General features: G+C 56.9%; 1 protein-coding gene across 1 annotated transcript; it reads left to right on the top strand.

The window, feature by feature from the left end:
- The first annotated feature begins 1,434 nt into the window (after positions 1-1,434).
- Positions 1,435-15,129, top strand: LOC136455331 (UDP-glucuronate:xylan alpha-glucuronosyltransferase 1-like). The gene is made up of 4 exons (XM_066455406.1): positions 1,435-1,542; positions 1,994-2,183; positions 2,470-2,589; positions 13,208-15,129. The coding sequence occupies exons 1-4, from the start codon at positions 1,435-1,437 to the stop codon at positions 15,127-15,129; spliced, it is 2,340 nt and encodes a 779-aa protein (XP_066311503.1).
- Positions 15,130-16,155: the final 1,026 nt, after the last annotated feature.

Raw genomic sequence — 16,155 nt, 5'->3', positions numbered from 1 at the left:
GCTTCTGGAGGGGCTGGCGAGGCTGCGGGGCCACGGTCTCACCGTGGCTGTGGTCGTGGCCGCCTTCCACCACCGGAGGGTGCTGCCGCTGATGGCTCGGTGGCGACGGCTGTTTGAGATGAAGCCGGGTGAGCCCATTGAGGGCACCCGGATGTCCTCCTCCACCCTTTCTGACGAGGAAATTCTTCATCGGGTGGGGGAGACGGTAGAGGTGCAGCTGAGGGGCGGCAACTTGACCCCTATCGCGATGCGGCCGTCGCGAGGGTTCCTCTCGCTGGTAAGTCATGTGCCGCTGTAGCCTCCGAGCCTCCTCAATCTCCCCTTACCCCTTGTTTCCTTATGCGCGTCCGTCATTCCTGTAGGGGATGAGGGACGTGCGCTCCTCTCTGCCGCCCGTTCTCAAGGACGCGAGGCGGCGGCGATCAACCGCGCGCACGCCGACACGTAGAAAAAGCGGAAAGACGCCAAGGCGGCGAAGCGCACGAAGCAAATCCTCACGCGTGAGGAGCTGGATAAGCGCCGCCGTCAACAAAGGAAGGATGGTCTCCCGCTGGAGGAATCCCCGTCGACATCGCTGTCGATGGAGGACTCAGACGGGGATGACGGGGGTGAGATGGGGCGAGGTCCCCTGGACTACCTTCCTGAAGTAGTGGAGGTGGTGCCCGGGGCATTGGCAAGCAGCCCGGCACTCCCGAGAGAAGGAGGAGAAGCGGACCCGGGGTCGGCGGTTGCCTGCTCCGAGGCCGAGGCCGACACGCCCGAGGCATGGGTGTTGGGCAAACGTGCCATCAGCCCGGTGGGCTCGACGGCCGTGGTGGAACAAGCGACGGTGGAGGCGACGCCACCGCCCCTGCAGAGGACCGAAGGGGCGCCGGGGTCCATCGAGGACCGACCGGCGCCGATGGATACGGAGGCGACGCCTCTGCCACCGCCTCCGCCGTTGCGGACGAGGTTTGCCATGGCAAAGCGGTTGCCACCCCGTTCAAGGTAAGTGTATTTTTGGCAGGGTCATAGTGCCTTCCGTTCGCTTTTTTGGTCTCGCGCTGACCCTGTAGGTTATTTTTCCTTAGTCGGAAGCGGCCTGCGGATGAGCTCCCCTTGGCGCCCCTTAAGGCGCTCAAGGCGAGCCCCGGCTTCTCCGCCCACTGGGTGGCGGAGGCACAAGCCGCTATCTAACGCGGCGCGGTGTCGGCGAGGGTTGACCCGAGGGAGCCGGCCACCCAAGGAGGGGCTGCCGAGGCCACCCCTACACAGACGAGGGAGGGAGCGCTTCCGCCCCGTGGGGGCGAGGCTCACGAGTCGGATGGGGCCGGCGTGCCCTTGGTTGCCGAGGCCCCTGGGGTCTCCGAGGCTGAGGCGACGGAGGACAGGGCGCTTAAGACCGTCGAGACCGCAGTGGCCACGGTCGGTGTTTCTGCGTCCTCCGAGGCCACGATGGCGGAGGCTGGAGCCCCCGAGGCCACCAAGGCCGTCGTAATGGCGGCGAGGCCGTCTCTCCAGGAGGCGAAGATGAAGGCGGCGGAGGCCTCGGTGGCGCCCTTGGTTCAGGGGTCACCGCTGTTGTGAGAGAGCGCCCAGGAGGCGGAGGTCTATCTGATCTCCTCCGACGATACTTCCCGGGCGCGGGAGGTGGTCGACGCCGAGGATGCCGGTGCCGTGGAATAGCCGGCGCTGGTCTTGGACGAGGGAAGCTTGGCCCTCGTGCGGGCGCGACCCGAGCCTCGCGGGTGGGATCACCCGCGAGTACTGTGGTGAAGCCGGGACGACCCTGAGGGGGAGCCTCTGTTCGCCCTTGAGGACGCAGCCGAGGGCGGGCGCTGGGGCACCTTCGAGCAATATCGCTAGCTGGCGGAGCGGTCGCTATGGACGGCCCTGTCCGTGGTGGCCGACGAACTGCCCAGAGTCACCCAGGTTCGCGTTTTCCTCTCTCGCGCGACGTTGTCCTTTTCTGGTTTTGTTGCAATCAATGACCCATGTTCTGCTTCCCCAAGAGCTCAAGACCCGGTCCCTTGGGAAGTCGGTCTTTCTCCGGTGGGAGAGGGGCATCTGGGACCAGCTTCAGTGGCAGAAGGGCCTTCTTGCCGGCGCCAACGAGCTGCTGTCGGCACGGAGCGCAGAGGTAGAGGACCTCCGCCTTCGAGGCGGCCATGGCCCAGACACAGCTTGCCCCTCTGGTGGCATAGGTAAAGGAGTTGGAGGAGGAGCTCACCCGCGCAGTCAGCGATCGGGATGCCTTTAGGGGCCGAGCCGTTGAAGCTACGGCCTCTGCCGCGGCTCTCGCGGGGCAGCTGGGGGTGGAACAGGGGTCGCACCAGCTGACAAAAGGTGCCTTGGATGAGGCCCTTGCTGCAGCTGAGGCCTCGTGAACCGAGGCTATGGTTTGGAGGGGACGGTTGAGGGTGAGTTTTAGTCCCCTCATTTTGTTTTCTTTTCCTTATGTTCGCTCCCTAACTCCCTTGTGTGATGCAGAGCTAGGGAGTGAAGCTTCCAGGGCGGCCGAGGCTTCTCAGGTCGAGGCCCAGTGCTTGAAGGAGGAGTTCGAGGCTTCTCGGGCTGAGGCCCTGCGTTGGAAGGAGAAAGCCGAGGCCTGTCAGGTCGAGACCCGACGCTGGGAGTAGAAGGCCAAGGGTGAGTTCCGTGGGCTTCCACCCCTAACTTAGGTTGTTTTTCCCTCGCTCGACCTCATTCCATTTTCCACGGTGCAGAGTCAGAGGCAGAGGTTACTCGGGCCGCCGAGGCTTCCAGTGCAGTGCAGACGGTGCTCGAGACTGAGATCAGGGAGCACGAGGCGCTGAAGCGTGCTGCCCTTTCCGCCTGTGAGGCCCTGGAGGTTGAAGGGGTTCAGTCAGGCAGCTCCCTAGGGAGCCGTTTGATCGCGCTGAGCAACCAGATGCGCGAGCGGCTCCAAGGAGCGCTGCACATGGGTGTCAAGCGCGCACTGGCCGTCATCTCTTCTCACTACGTCGGTGTCAACCTCCCGGCCATCAGTGATGGGTATGTCCTGCCTGATGATGACGAGGAGGCTGATGCGACAGTCACGAAGCTGATGGAGGCGGCGGAAGGCCCTGGCACGGCGCTGGCGACGCTCTTCGAAGAGGAGGTGGTTCCTCCCCTACCATCCGCCGGTGTAGAAGGCCCTGAGCCTTGATCTGGGCCCCGGGGGCTATGTAAAAATAGAGTAGGAGTTATTTTTGTATCATAACGCTTGTGGCCGTCGAGGCTTTTATTTCTGAAGTATTTGTGTTTCTTAGTTGTTTTTCTTATGTTTCCGAGCCTCTGCCCTCTGTTGCTCCAGATCAGATTTCGTTTGCAAAACACCTCCTTGGGGCCTAAGCCGTCCCTTGGGCAAGAGGTAGTGAGGGAGTGCCGTAGCCCAAGGGCGTAGGCCGTCTCGCGACTCTACCAGCCTCTTGCTTAGGAAACAGACCTTGGTCCAAGGGGTTTTTACAACTGATTCATCATAGCCTGCTAGAGTCTTGGCGTAGGAATTTTTTGCGAAAAACAACTAAAGAATGGTGCATGGGACCTAGGGGGAGTCCCCCATCTAGCCCCCGAGGGAGGCTTGGTCCTGCCGAGGCAGGGCCGAGTCTCCCTTGTCGTGTTACTGTATTGCCGAGCCCTACGATGGGCTCGGGGGGTTTCTCAAAAAATTAGACCAACTAAAGAACGCTTTTTAATTGTATTTCGTGAAACGACATATACAATGCTTGGAAATTTAGGGATAAAAGCGACGTAGCTGTTCTATGTTCCAAGCGTTGGTGAAGACTTCGCCCTTCTCGTTGGCCAGCTTGTAGGTCCCGGGCTTCAGTACTTGGGCGATGATGTACGGTCCTTCCCATGGCGGGGTCAGCTTGTGGTGGCCCTTATTGCTCTGTGCTAGCCTCAACACCAGGTCGCCTACCTTCAAGTCTCGGCCTCAAACACGTCGGGCCTGATAGCACCATAGGCTCTGCTGGTATTTGGCCGAGTGTAGTAGCGTGACGTCTCGGGCTTCCTCCAGTTGATCAAGGGCGTCCTCTCGGGTGGTGCGGTTACTTTGTTCGTTATAGGCTTGTAGCCTCAGGGAACCATATTCCAAGTCAGTGGGGAGGATGGCCTCGGCCCCATAGACCAGGAAGAAAGGCGTGAACCCCGTGGCTCGGCTTGGAGTGTTCCTTAGGCTCTAGATGACCGACGGGAGTTCGGCGAGCCATTTCTTGCCAAACTTTTTCAACCGGTTGTGAATCCTTGGCTTGAGGCCATGTAGGATCATGCCGTTGGCACGCTCTACTTGGCCGTTGGTCCTTGGGTGTCCTACGGCCGACCAGGCCACACGAATGTGGTGGTCGTCGCAAAACGTCAGGAACTTTTTGCCGGTGAACTGTGTCCCATTGTCGGTGATGATGGTGTTAGGGACCCCAAATCTGTGGACAATGTTAGTGAAGAACAGCACCGCCTGCTTGGATTTGATTCGATTGATCGGACGAGCCTCGATCCATTTGGAGAACTTGTCGATTGATACCAGTAGATGGGTGTAGCCCCCGGGGGCCTTTTGCAGAGGCCTGACCATGTCGAGCCCCCATACGGCGAACGGCCATGTGATGGGGATGGTTTGCAGGGCCAGGGCCGGGAGATGTGTCTGCCGAGCATAGTACTGGCATCCTTCGTAGGAGCGTACTAGCTTGGTAGCGTCGGCGACCACTGTCGGCCAGTAGAACCCTTGGTGGAAAGCGTTCCCCACGAGCGTCCGAGGCGCCGCATGGTGCCCGCAGGCGCCTGCGTGCAAGTCCCAAAGCAGGGCTCGGCCCACCTCGGTAGTGATGCATCGTTGGAGGACACCTGAGGGACTTCGCCTGTACAATTTGTCATTGTAGAGGGCGTAGGTCTTGGCTCGGCACGCAAGCCATCGTGCTTCGATTCTGTCGCCAGGAAGCTCCCCCCTATCAAGCCAATCGAGGAACGGGATTCGCCAATCCACATTCTGATCAGTTTGCGGAGGCTTGGAGTTGACTTCCATGACCTCGGGCTCAGTTGAGGGGGTCTCGACAGTGGAGGGGGCGTCGAGTTTCGCCGTGGTTTCCACCGGTGGGCCCTCCTCTGTTACCAAGGTGTAGTTAATGGAAGGCCTGTGGAGGTCTCTGGCAAAGACGTTCGGGGGGACCGGTGCCCGTGCCGAGGCCATTTTTGCCAGCTCATCGGCGGCCTCGTTGTACTTCCATGCGACGTGATTTAGCTCGAGACCGTTGAACTTGTCTTCCAGGCGTCGTACCAACTTGCAGTAAGCCTCCATTTTGGGGTCGAGGCAATTTGACTCCTTCATCACTTGATCTATGACGAGCCTCGAGTCGCCTCGGACGTCGAGGCACCGTGCCCCAAGTTCGATGGCAACTTGCAAGCCGTTGATGAGGGCCTCGTACTCGGCCACGTTGTTGGAGGCGGCGAAGTGGAGCCGCACCATGTAGCGCATGTGTACTCCGAGGGGTGAAATGAAGAGCAGACCCGCGCCTGCCCCGGTCTTCATCAGGGATCCATCGAAGTACAGGGTCCGGCACTCCGTCTGAATTTGAGCAGGTGGCAGTTGGGTGTCTATCCACTCAGCCATGAAATCAGCCAAGACCTGAGACTTGATCATTTTTCGAGGCGCAAAAGTCAAGGTTTCCCCCATAAGCTTGATGGCCCACTTGGCTATTCTGCCCGAGGCCTCCCGGTTATGAACTATCTCGCCCAGGGGGAAAGATGACACCACAGTCACTGGGTGCAACTCGAAGTAGTGACGCAATTTGTGCCAGGCCAGGACCACGGCGTAGACCAGCTTCTGGATGTGAGGGTAGCGTGCTTTGGTCTCGGAGAGCACCTTGCTGATGAAATAAATAGGACGTTGGGTGGGTAGAGCATGCCCCTCTTCCTACCTCTCTACTACTACGGCAGCGCTGACCACTTGGGTCGTTGCGGCGACGTAGAGTAAGAGGGCCTTATCCCTGGTCGGGGGTACCAGGATGGGAGGATTTGTGAGCAGCCTCTTGAGTCTGTCGAGGGCTTCTTCGGCCTCGGGGGTCCAAGAAAAATGCTTGGATTTTCTCAAGAGTCGGTACAGAGGCAAACCTTTTTCGCCGAGGCGCGAGATGAAGTGGTCCCATGACCCTCTGTACTCCCTTGAGGTCTCTGATTGGTCCCATGCTGGTTATGGCTGAGACCTTCTCTGGGTTGGCTTTGATGCCGTGTTCCGAGACTATGAACCCCAAGAGCATGCCTCGGGGGACCCCGAACACACACTTCTCGGGATTGAGCTTGATGCCCTTCTCTCTAAGGCATTTGAAGGTTATCCTCAAGTCATCGACGAGATCTTTGGCTTTTCTGGTCTTGACCACGATGTCGTCTACGTAGGCCTCGATGGTCCGCCCAATGTTGTCGCCAAAGACCTGGGTCATGCACCGCTGGTACGTGGCACCTACGTTTCTGAGGCTGAAAGGCATAGTCACGTAGCAGTACATGCCGAATGGTGTGATGAAAGAAGTCGCGAGCTGGTCTGACTCTTTTAGCTTGATTTGATGGTAACCAGAATACGCATCAAGAAAAGACAAGGTCTCGCACCATTCTCCATTTCCCATTTTTCTTCTTGACTAATACGGGGTTAGCCAACCACTCTGGGTGGGACACTTCTTTGATGAATCCGGCCGTCAAGAGTTTCTGTATCTCCTCACCGATGGCCCTATGCTTTTCCTCGTCGAAGCGGCGCAGGCATTGCCTCGCCGGTCTAGATCTAGCCCGGATGTCTAGGGCGTGCTCGGCGACCTCCCTCGGTATGCCCGGCATGTTCGAGGGACTCCATGCGAATATGTTGGCGTTTGCACGGAGAAAGTCGACGAGCACGGCTTCCTATTTGATGTCGAGGGTGGCGCTGATCCTCAACGCTCGGTCGTCGGGGCAGGCGGGGTTGACCGGGACAAGTTTGATGGCTTCCGTGGGCTCAAACGCCCCTGCGCGACACTTGGAGTCAGGCGCCTCACCACTGAGTTGGTCGAGGTGGGCGATGAGGGTCTCGGCCTCCGTAAGAGCCTCGGCGTACTTGATGCACTCAACGTCGCAGTCGTATGCATGTTCGTACGTGGACTCAATCGTGATGATACCGCTGGGGCCTGGCATCTTGAGCTTGAGGTAGGTATAGTTGGGGACTGCCATGAACTTGGCATAGCACGGCCGCCCTAGGATGGCGTGGTAGGCTCCCTCGAACCCGACTACCTCGAAGGTAAGGACTTCCTTGCGGTAGTTGGAGGGGGTGCCGAAGCAGACGGGAAGGTCGATGCGCCCGATGGGACGTGTGTGCTTCCCTGGCACGATGCCGTGGAAGGGGGCGACGTCACCTTGGAGCCTCAACCGGTCGATCTCCAAGAGCTCTAGGGTATTGACGTAGAGGATGTTGAGGCCGCTGCCTCCGTCCATCAACACCATGGAGAGTCGGGTGTTGCCGATGATCAGGTCAACAACCAGTGGGTACTGCTCGGGATTCGGAACATGGTCAGGGTGGTCATCTCGATCGAAGGTGATCGCCTCTCGAGACCAGTCGAGGTACTAGGGGTGGCTACCTTGATCGAGAAGACTTTTCGGCGTTCCCTCTTGCGCTGCCGCGTCGTAAGGCACGCCGAGGGTCCACTGAAGATCATGAAGGCATTGCGTACCTCGGGGAACCTGTCGTCCTTATCCTCATCCCGGTCGCCGGCGCCCTTCTACTTGGCGTCGTCATCGGGGAGCCCAAGCCTAGTGTAGTAACGTCGCAGCATGGAGCAATCCTCGAGGGCGTGCTTGATCGGGCCTTGGTGGTAAGGGCAGGTTTTCTTGAGCATGTCGTCGAAAGGCCTAGGGCCTCTGGGGCCTTGGGGATTCTTACGTTCTGCGGCCCCGACCAGATCGGCCTCCAGGACCTCCTGCTTCCCTAGGCACCCCTTTTTCTTTCTCTTGGGGAGGTGGGAGGCCGAGGCCTCGGGGGCCTCGTCCCTCCACTTTCCCTTGGTGTCGCTGTCGGGGAAGATGGCTCCGACAGCCTCCTCGCCCGAGGCGAAGTTGGTGGTGATGTCGAGGAGCGCAGCAGCGGAGCGTGGTACGTTCCGACCTAACTCTCGAACCAGGTCTCGGCAGGTGGTGCCAGAGAGGAAAGCCTGGACGATCTCCGAGTCGCCGACGCTGGACAACTCGGTGCACTGTTTGGAGAAGCACCGGATGAAGTCTCAGAGAGACTCGTCTGGCTTCTGGCGGCAGCTCTTAAGATCCTAGGAGTTCCCAGGGCGCACGTATGTGCCCTGGAAGTTCCTGACGAAGATCCTAACCAAGTCGCGCCAGTCGTGGATTTGCGAGGAAGGAAGGTGCCCGAGCCAGGCTCGCGCCGAGTCTAACAAGAGCAAGGGGAGGTTGCGAATGATGAGCAGGTCATCATCCATGCCACCTAGCTGGCAGGCTAGGCGGTAATCGGCAAGCCAGAGTTCAGGGTTGGTCTCACCGCTGTACTTCACGAGATTGGCTGGTTGCCGAAACTGGGCGGGGAAAAGAGCAGCGCGGATGGCCCTACTAAAGACCCAAGGGCCTGGCGGTTCAGGAGAAGGACTGCGGTCCTCCTCGCTGTCATAGCGGCCGCCTCGGTGCGGGTGGTAACCCCGAGCAGGCCCTTTGTTGTCGTGGCGTCGTCGCCTGCTGACCACCTCATGGTCTCCCTGCGCCTCGTGTCGATGGTCGAGGCGGTCCAGAAGCATGGGGGCCCTGTGGGCTATTGGTGCTCGAGCGGGTTCGGGATGAACCGAGGCTTCCCTATCTTGCCGAGGCAGGGCTATAGGCAAGTTCGAGGCGCCCCCATGCCGTCGGGAGGTGAAACTTTCAGCCTACCGTACCGCAGCGGTCTCTAGGAGATCCCGGAGCTCGCCGCGGACCCGCCACCCCTCCGTGGTAGAAGGCTCGGGCATTGCGCGTACTAGCATTGCCACAGCCGCGACGTTCTGGCTAGCGCGATTGAAGACTGGGGGTTGCTCGCTCCCTTTGTCGTTGTGGATGCGGTGATGTACATCGTGGGCCCTTCGACGGGCTCCTCTGCCTTCGTCGTGACCTCACTGTTCCTGTTCGAGAGAGTCTCGAAGCTGCTGTAGAAGAAGTCGGTCCTATTCGACCTTGGCTTGGAGCTCACGGAGTTGTTCTAGGTCCGGGCGTTGAGGTCGCGCAGGAACGAGGTTCTCGTTCTGTGCTGCCGGCAGGACAATGCGCGGAGGTGTGGCGGTGCCTGTACCTGGGCGAAGCGGGGAATGGCTACCTGCCCCCTCGTCCTCTTCGCCCACCCTTGGCATCCCGAGCCCGACGTGAAAACACTCACGAGTGGGGTCGTAGGTACCCCCATCGTCGGAGTCGGAGTAGCCGAAGCAGTAGTCGCTTGCGGCTAAGAACTGGCGCATAGCCCCAAGGTCGTGGAGTCCGGAGAAATCCACTCCGGGCCATGCCTCGTCCTCCTCCGAGGAGTCGGCGTGGGTGCTCAGGTCGAGAGCGAAGCGCTGGCGGCGTTCTGAGGGATCCTCATGAGCGGCAGTGTAAGCGTAGGCGTAAGAGGCGGCGGCATTTCTCAACCCAAAGGGGTATGGGGATGGTGCCGTCGCCAGACTCTGCTCCGCCGAGATCGGCTCCTCAGAGAGTGGTGGAGCGGAGCTTGATGACTGGGCATCACCGTGTGCCACCGGCGATTTTCCTTTGTCCAAGCTCAGGCTAGACAGGTCCTGAGCCAGGGACCCTGTGCCAACAGTTGGTCGTAGGATATCGGCGGGGAGCGGCGTGCCGCCCTGGATTCGCATAGCGTCGGGGTGGTCCTGCTCGTGTTGTGCCTGGCGAGCGCGGCGAGAGTGGCTGCCCGGGCGCCGCCTGCGCCTGGGCTGTCGGTGCGTGACTTTATCGTCGGTTGGTGGGGCTCGAGGAGTGAGGAGTTTTATATCGTACTCATGCCCTAGAGACATGAACTCTAGGCTCCCAAACCAAACCACCGTGCCGAGACGTAATGGTCGTACGGGGTCTGCCATCCGGAACCTGCTGGGATGACAAAACTGACACGCAGAGGCCCCTACCTGGCGCGCCAACTGTTGGTGTTTCGGACCGGGGGGTCCTCAACCAACCAGTGAATTTGAACTGCGTGCCCCTAATCCCGGATGGTGATGCAAAGAGACACAAGGTTTATACTGGTTCAGGCAATCGATGCCCTACGTCCAGTCTGAGAGATCAATCTTGTATTCCTTGCACCGAAGTGCTTGTAGTATGGGGTTACAAGCTAGGGGAGAGAAGGAGCTAGTCCCAAGTCTCGGCAAGGTGTCGTGTGGGCTGCTTGAGACGTTGCTCTCAGGCGGCTGGGATGTGTGCGTGTGTGTGTGTGTTACAGGGTGTTCTTCTCTTCCCGTCCCTCTCAAAGTGGCCCAAGTCCCCTCCTTTTATAGTTGAAGGGAGGACAAGGACAGTACATGTGTTAACTATACGGCGTCGTGCCAACAGGGGCGGTGTGTCTAAGCCCTGTGGCCTGTTCCTGTGGCGGCGTGGTCGTCGGAGTGGTCCGTCCTTGGAGCACTGGGGCGACGTGCTGGTCACGTCCGACCCTGTGCGTCATGGGAGCCCCTGGGCTACCTCGGAGTGGGTGCGGCGGTGAACGTGCAAGCCGCTGTGGACGAACTATGCGCGAGGCCGAGGCTTTGTCGGTGCCGAGGTTGCACCACAGTGGGGGGTCTCAGTGGGCACAAACCCCGAGATAGCCGAGACCTTGGTGCACAGTGCCGAGGCCCCGAGTGGGCGGCTGATCTGATGCGCCGGCTTGGAGGCGGTGATGACCCGGGCCAAGTTGTCCGTGCGATGTTGTTTTCGAGGCGGGGATCGCGGGACACAGTGCAGTGTGGGCGCTGATCGTGGGCACAGCGTCGGAACACAGTGGCCGGTAATCCCCGCCGTGCCCTGTCCCAGCCGGTATGGCGCTGATGCGACCTCGGGCCCCGTTGGCCATTCTGTGGCGTCGAGCCATCGTCCGGCTGAGATTGCGGGAGTGGTTGAAGTATTAATGAGACATAACGCGCTGTCGGGAGGGTCAGTCGAGGCGGGGGCGACAGGCTGCGGACGAACCGGCCTCGAGCGACACGGAGAATGAGGCCTCGCGCGAGACGGAGATCGGACTCCTTGCCGAGGCCTTCTGCGAGAGGCCTCGCGCGATACGGAGAATGCACCCCCTACCGAGGCCTTTCGTGGAGAGCTTCGCGCGAGGCGGAGATCGTGTTCCCCGCTGAGGCCTCTCGTGGGGAGCCTCGCGCGAGGCGGAGATTGCGTCAGGACGCCGAGACCTCCTGCGTGAGGCTCGAGGCGATGCGGAGGGCCTGGTGGGCTCGGACGTGGCGGATGAGGGGTCTACGGCTTACCTTCTAGCTTTGTTTTTATGGAACTTTTAGCGACCCCTTTGATGTCCGCTCGGGGTACCCCGTTCTAAGGTACCCGACACTTATGTTCTAAGACGTGTAGGCTTTTGTTTGTTTCATCTTGGGTCAATTTAAGGTACAAAAATCAAAAGCGGAAGCGCCTTGTTTTGTCCTCAAACTCATCTAAGTTTGAACAGGTCTAACGAAGCTGAGTAAACACACTACGAAATCATTTTATACTGGATGTAAAGTTAAAATATTTGATTTAAACACATTTATCGTGGAACAGAGGTCGCACCAATAATGACTTGATATTTTTCCCTGTGTGCCATTATAAAAGATCGTAATCCTCTGTGTGCCCCTGAAAAAATTCAGCGGTCTTCAGCGCCACTACTCCAACTTTTTCGTGTCATCCATGCCACTTCCGTCAGTTTGGGCTCTAACGCCGTTAAACTGCAGGTGTGAAAAGACGAAAATGCCCTTAAGTTCAAATATGTTATTAATTTTTTTTGAGCATCTTAACGACTTCAAATGAAAAAACTCAAAACTAGAAAGTTGTAGATCTCGTCGAGATCTATAATTTTCATATAATTTTTTTTTCATTTAATTTCGCAAAAAAAATATGATTTGATATGATTAATATATCTTAGAAAAATCATATTATTTTTTTTGCGAAATTAAATGAAAAAAAAATTTATATGAAAATTATAGATCTCGACGAGATCTACAACTTTCTAGTTTTGAGTTTTTTCATTTGAAGTCGTTAAGATGCTAAAAAAAATTAATAACATATTTGAACTTAAGGGCATTTTTGTCTTTTCACACCTGCAGTTTAACGGCGTTAGAGCCCAAACTGACGGAAGTGGCATGGATGACACGAAAAAGTTGGAGTAGTGGCGCTGAATACCGCTGAATTTTTTTAGAGGCACACAGGAGATTACGATCTTTTATAATGGCACACAGGGAAAAGTCTTTGATGACTTCCATGCATAAGGCAGGTAGGAAGAGTTAAACAAACGTTTCTTTTTTTTTCCTTCTATACAATCTAGGAGTATATCTATAATAATAAAAGAAGAATAGTTGTGAAACACTGTTGGAACGAGACTGACCTGAACTTAATTTTATCCTAAAACTATGGGCAGCAGAAATAAGTTGCCATTTGCAACCAAACAGATAGCATCACTTGATCGGACAATGTGACGGAACAATCGATGGAACCATTCGCCATTAAATTTTGTGGCGGTCCGATATATGAACGATCGACGAACTCCCGTAGACGTCGAGTATACGAAGAATTATCTAAAAACGAGCTTGCTAGTTCTGTTTAGTTAATGGCAGACGATTAATTTCCAAATGGCACCTGACTGTGAGGTGCCCATCCATCACTCTATCTATCAGAATCCTCCAGATGGCGTTCCCCACAAAGCAAGCTGCGAACCATCTGACCTAGCCAAACGCGATTAATTTCAGTTTTTTGTCTCTGCTGGCTCTTTGATACTCTCCCTATGTATTGTCCATTTGGACTACATGCATGTATATATGTATGTCAAAGCAAAAGCATACGAATGCACTATACAAAGAACTACTACTCTTTCTAAGAACAAAAAAAGAAGAAGAGTTACTCCAACTTTAGAAAGGAAAACTGGCCTGATATATCTAGCCTGGGCCGGGGACGGTGCTCGCTGCTGCTGGAGCGCATGCAGCTATAAGCTCCGATCAGAAATCGATCTGTAAGTAGCTACCTTCAACCATTCTCTCCGTCTCGGTTGTTCTGTTGCCACACCACATTGCATCTGATGATCATCCTGCTTCTGTCAATTCAGTGCTTGGGAACCTGAGACTGAGACTCCGCAGAGACATGATCGGCGGCGTACGGAAGAAGAGGGGATTCAATAAGCTAGTGGTGGTCATGCTGTTCTTTGTGTGCGCCATCATCATCGTGGCGCTGCTTGTCCGCGGCAACTGCTGCGTCGTCGTCCAAGTGGCAGTACTGCCACGGATAATTCCAGTTGGATCCTCTTGGGATGCCTCTCCTACTGCTGCTACAACTCCAAGTGGCAAAATCATCATCCCTACAACGTCTACGAGAGGAGCATCATCACCAGCTCGTGATCTTCAGGAGGACTCAGAGACTGTACCAGCCTCGGAGGAAGAGGAGCCCCCTGCAGCTGCCCCGTACGCGGCAGACAGCAGGTGGAACATCCAGTGGGAGAGCGTCGCCAGTATCCTTTCACCATTCAGCAGTAATGGCACTGGGCGCGGCATCGCCAGGGTGGGCCTGCTCAACTTCAACTCGTCGGAGGTTGTTCGCTGGAAGAGCACGTTGCCTGCCGCCGACGTTCGGGCGGTGCGCCTGGCGCCCGCCGCGGATGCTGTCACCTGGGAAGCCCTGTACCCGAACTGGATCGACGAGGAGAGCAACAGAAGCAGCTGCCCCTCCCTCCCCGACCCGGATGCCGCCCCTCATCATCACAATTATGACCTCGTCGCCGTCAAGCTTCCCTGCCGCGGACAAGGTTGGTCCAGGGACGTGCGCAGGCTCCACCTCCAGCTCTCCGCCGCCAAGCTCACCCTCCATGGCAGCAGCAGTAAGGCTGGCAAGGTGTTGATCCTGAGCGAGTCGGGGTGTCTCCCCCTGCCCAACCTCTTCCCCTGCAAGCACCTCCTCGCGCGCCGCGGCCACTCCTTTCTCTACCACCCCGAGGCCACCTACCTCCGCCACCGCCTCAACCTGCCCGTCGGGTCCTGCCAGCTCGCCGTTCCTTTTCTTCGGCCTTCACCTACACCACCAAGTGCAACGCCAGGACCAGGTACAAGCAGGATCAGCAGGCAGGCCTACGCCACCGTGCTGCACTCCGCCGACGCCTACGTCTGCGGCGCCATCGCGCTGGCGCAGAGCATCCGGCGGTCAGGGTCCACGCGCGACCTGGTGGCCCTGGTGGACGCGCACAATGTGGGCGCCAAGCACCGCGCCGCCCTCGCCGCGGCAGGCTGGCACGTCCGCCTGGCGCCGCGCATCCGCAACCCGCACGCGGAGGTCCACGCCTACAACGAGTGGAACTATAGCAAGTTCCGGCTGTGGCAGCTGACGGACTACGAGAAGGTGGTGTTCCTGGACTCCGACCTGCTGGTGCTGCGCAACATGGACTTTCTGTTCGAGGAGGCGCCCGAGCTGAGCGCGACGGTCAACAGCGGCGCGCGCTTCAACTCGGGGGTGATGGTGCTGGAGCCGTGCAACTGCACCTTCGACCTGCTCATGTCGGGCATCCACGACATCGAATCCTACAACGGCGGCGACCAGGGGTACCTGAACGAGGTTTTCACGTGGTGGCACCGCCTGCCGCGCCACGTCAACTTCCTCAAGTACGTCTGGGCCGAAGGGGACCGGGCGGCACAGGCGCGGATGCTTACCGCGGAGCCTGCGGAGGTGCACGCCGTGCACTACCTGGGCATGAAGCCGTGGCTGTGCTATCGTGACTACGACTGCAACTGGAACGTGGCGGCGCTCCGGCGGTTCGCGAGCGACGAGGCGCACGCGCGGTGGTGGGCAATGCACGACCGGATAGAGCCCGCGGAACTGAGGGAAAGGTTTTGCGCGCTGCCGGCGAGCCACATGGAGGTGCTGGAGCAGCACAGGAGGGAGGCGGCGATGGTCAAAGCGCCAGACGGCCACTGGAACCGCACCATCACCGACCCGCGCCGCTGCATCAAAGTTCAAAGCCCATTACCACCACTAGTACAGTAATTGCTCTTCGTACGGCCTGGGCCTGGCGCTGAGAGATCAAGAGCTAGATGGCCATTGGGCAGAGGATGGGCTGGTTCGCCTTTTTTTTTGCGACTATGTTCGCCCGATTTTGTTCGCTTGGTTGAACACTTCAGACTGGACCTCGGCCGTCGAAATTTTCTAGCTTCACAAGAAAATTTGCCAGCATAACTAAAAAAATGTTCTATATTTAGTAGAAATTTATTCTGACGTAACAAGAAAATTTAGTCCAACATCACAAGAAAAACGATTGAACGTTACAAAATGCTACAGATAAATGCTTATGATAAACTTGTATGAAATTAAAAGATTAGCAAAATGAATTCTACTTGTTTTTGTTTTTGGCTGAAAAACATGGAGCGGAACATACCCAAATGCCGTATATATACATAGATGTCACCATGGAGTTTCGTACTATTAGAAAATTAGTAAAATCCGTACCAATTTAATCCAAAAAATTATTAGTAACATGTCTATGACACTAGACATGTGCACGCATGATCTAAGCGCAACAAAAGGTGGTGATGGTTTCCGGCTCCGATCGATTGACTGTGAGGGGTTCTTATGCCTATTCCCCACGGGAGATTACAAAAAGGCAACTTTAATGAAATCGTGGCTTGGGTAGTGCCTCTCTAGTGGTTCTTATGGCGCCCGTATGGTGGACTTGGCATGTGATGCTAATTAGCGCACGGAACACTTAGTTTGGACTCGCCAGAACGTGGACGTATGTTGTCGGTAAGCAACCAAACCACGGGGATAAATCTTGATGTCTCCTTGTATTCTTTTTTGTCACTTGCCCGATTTGGTATAACACGCCTTCACTTGCTCATTACTTTTCTAGTATACTTGTGTAGTGCTTGCTTGCTTGCTTGAGTAGCTAGTAGAGTAACTTTTAGTTGTAACTAGTTGTAATTAGCTCTCTAGTGTACTAGTTGCTGCTAGATTGCTTGTTAGAGTGAATTTGACCTTATAGATCATAGCAACTAGTGTTGGTTAGGAAAGCTTGCT

The sequence above is a fragment of the Miscanthus floridulus genome, chromosome 5 (assembly GCF_019320115.1).
Source record: "Miscanthus floridulus cultivar M001 chromosome 5, ASM1932011v1, whole genome shotgun sequence".
In the NCBI taxonomy this organism is placed as follows: Eukaryota; Viridiplantae; Streptophyta; class Magnoliopsida; order Poales; family Poaceae; genus Miscanthus; species Miscanthus floridulus.
Note: the sequence above shows the minus strand (reverse complement) of the source record. Positions and strands in the feature narration are given on the sequence as shown.

What these genes read in the sequence shown, in the direction of transcription:
- LOC136455331 (XM_066455406.1), top strand. Translation starts at nt 1,435, where the DNA reads ATGGCGGAGGCTGGAGCCCCCGAGGCCACCAAGGCCGTCGTAATGGCG. An exon ending in AGGCCTCGGTGGCGCCCTTG is followed by an intron (nt 1,543 to 1,993) that starts GTTCAGGGGTCA and finishes CTTCCCCAAGAG; the next exon opens with CTCAAGACCCGGTCCCTTGG. An exon ending in TTGCCCCTCTGGTGGCATAG is followed by an intron (nt 2,184 to 2,469) that starts GTAAAGGAGTTG and finishes TGTGTGATGCAG; the next exon opens with AGCTAGGGAGTGAAGCTTCC.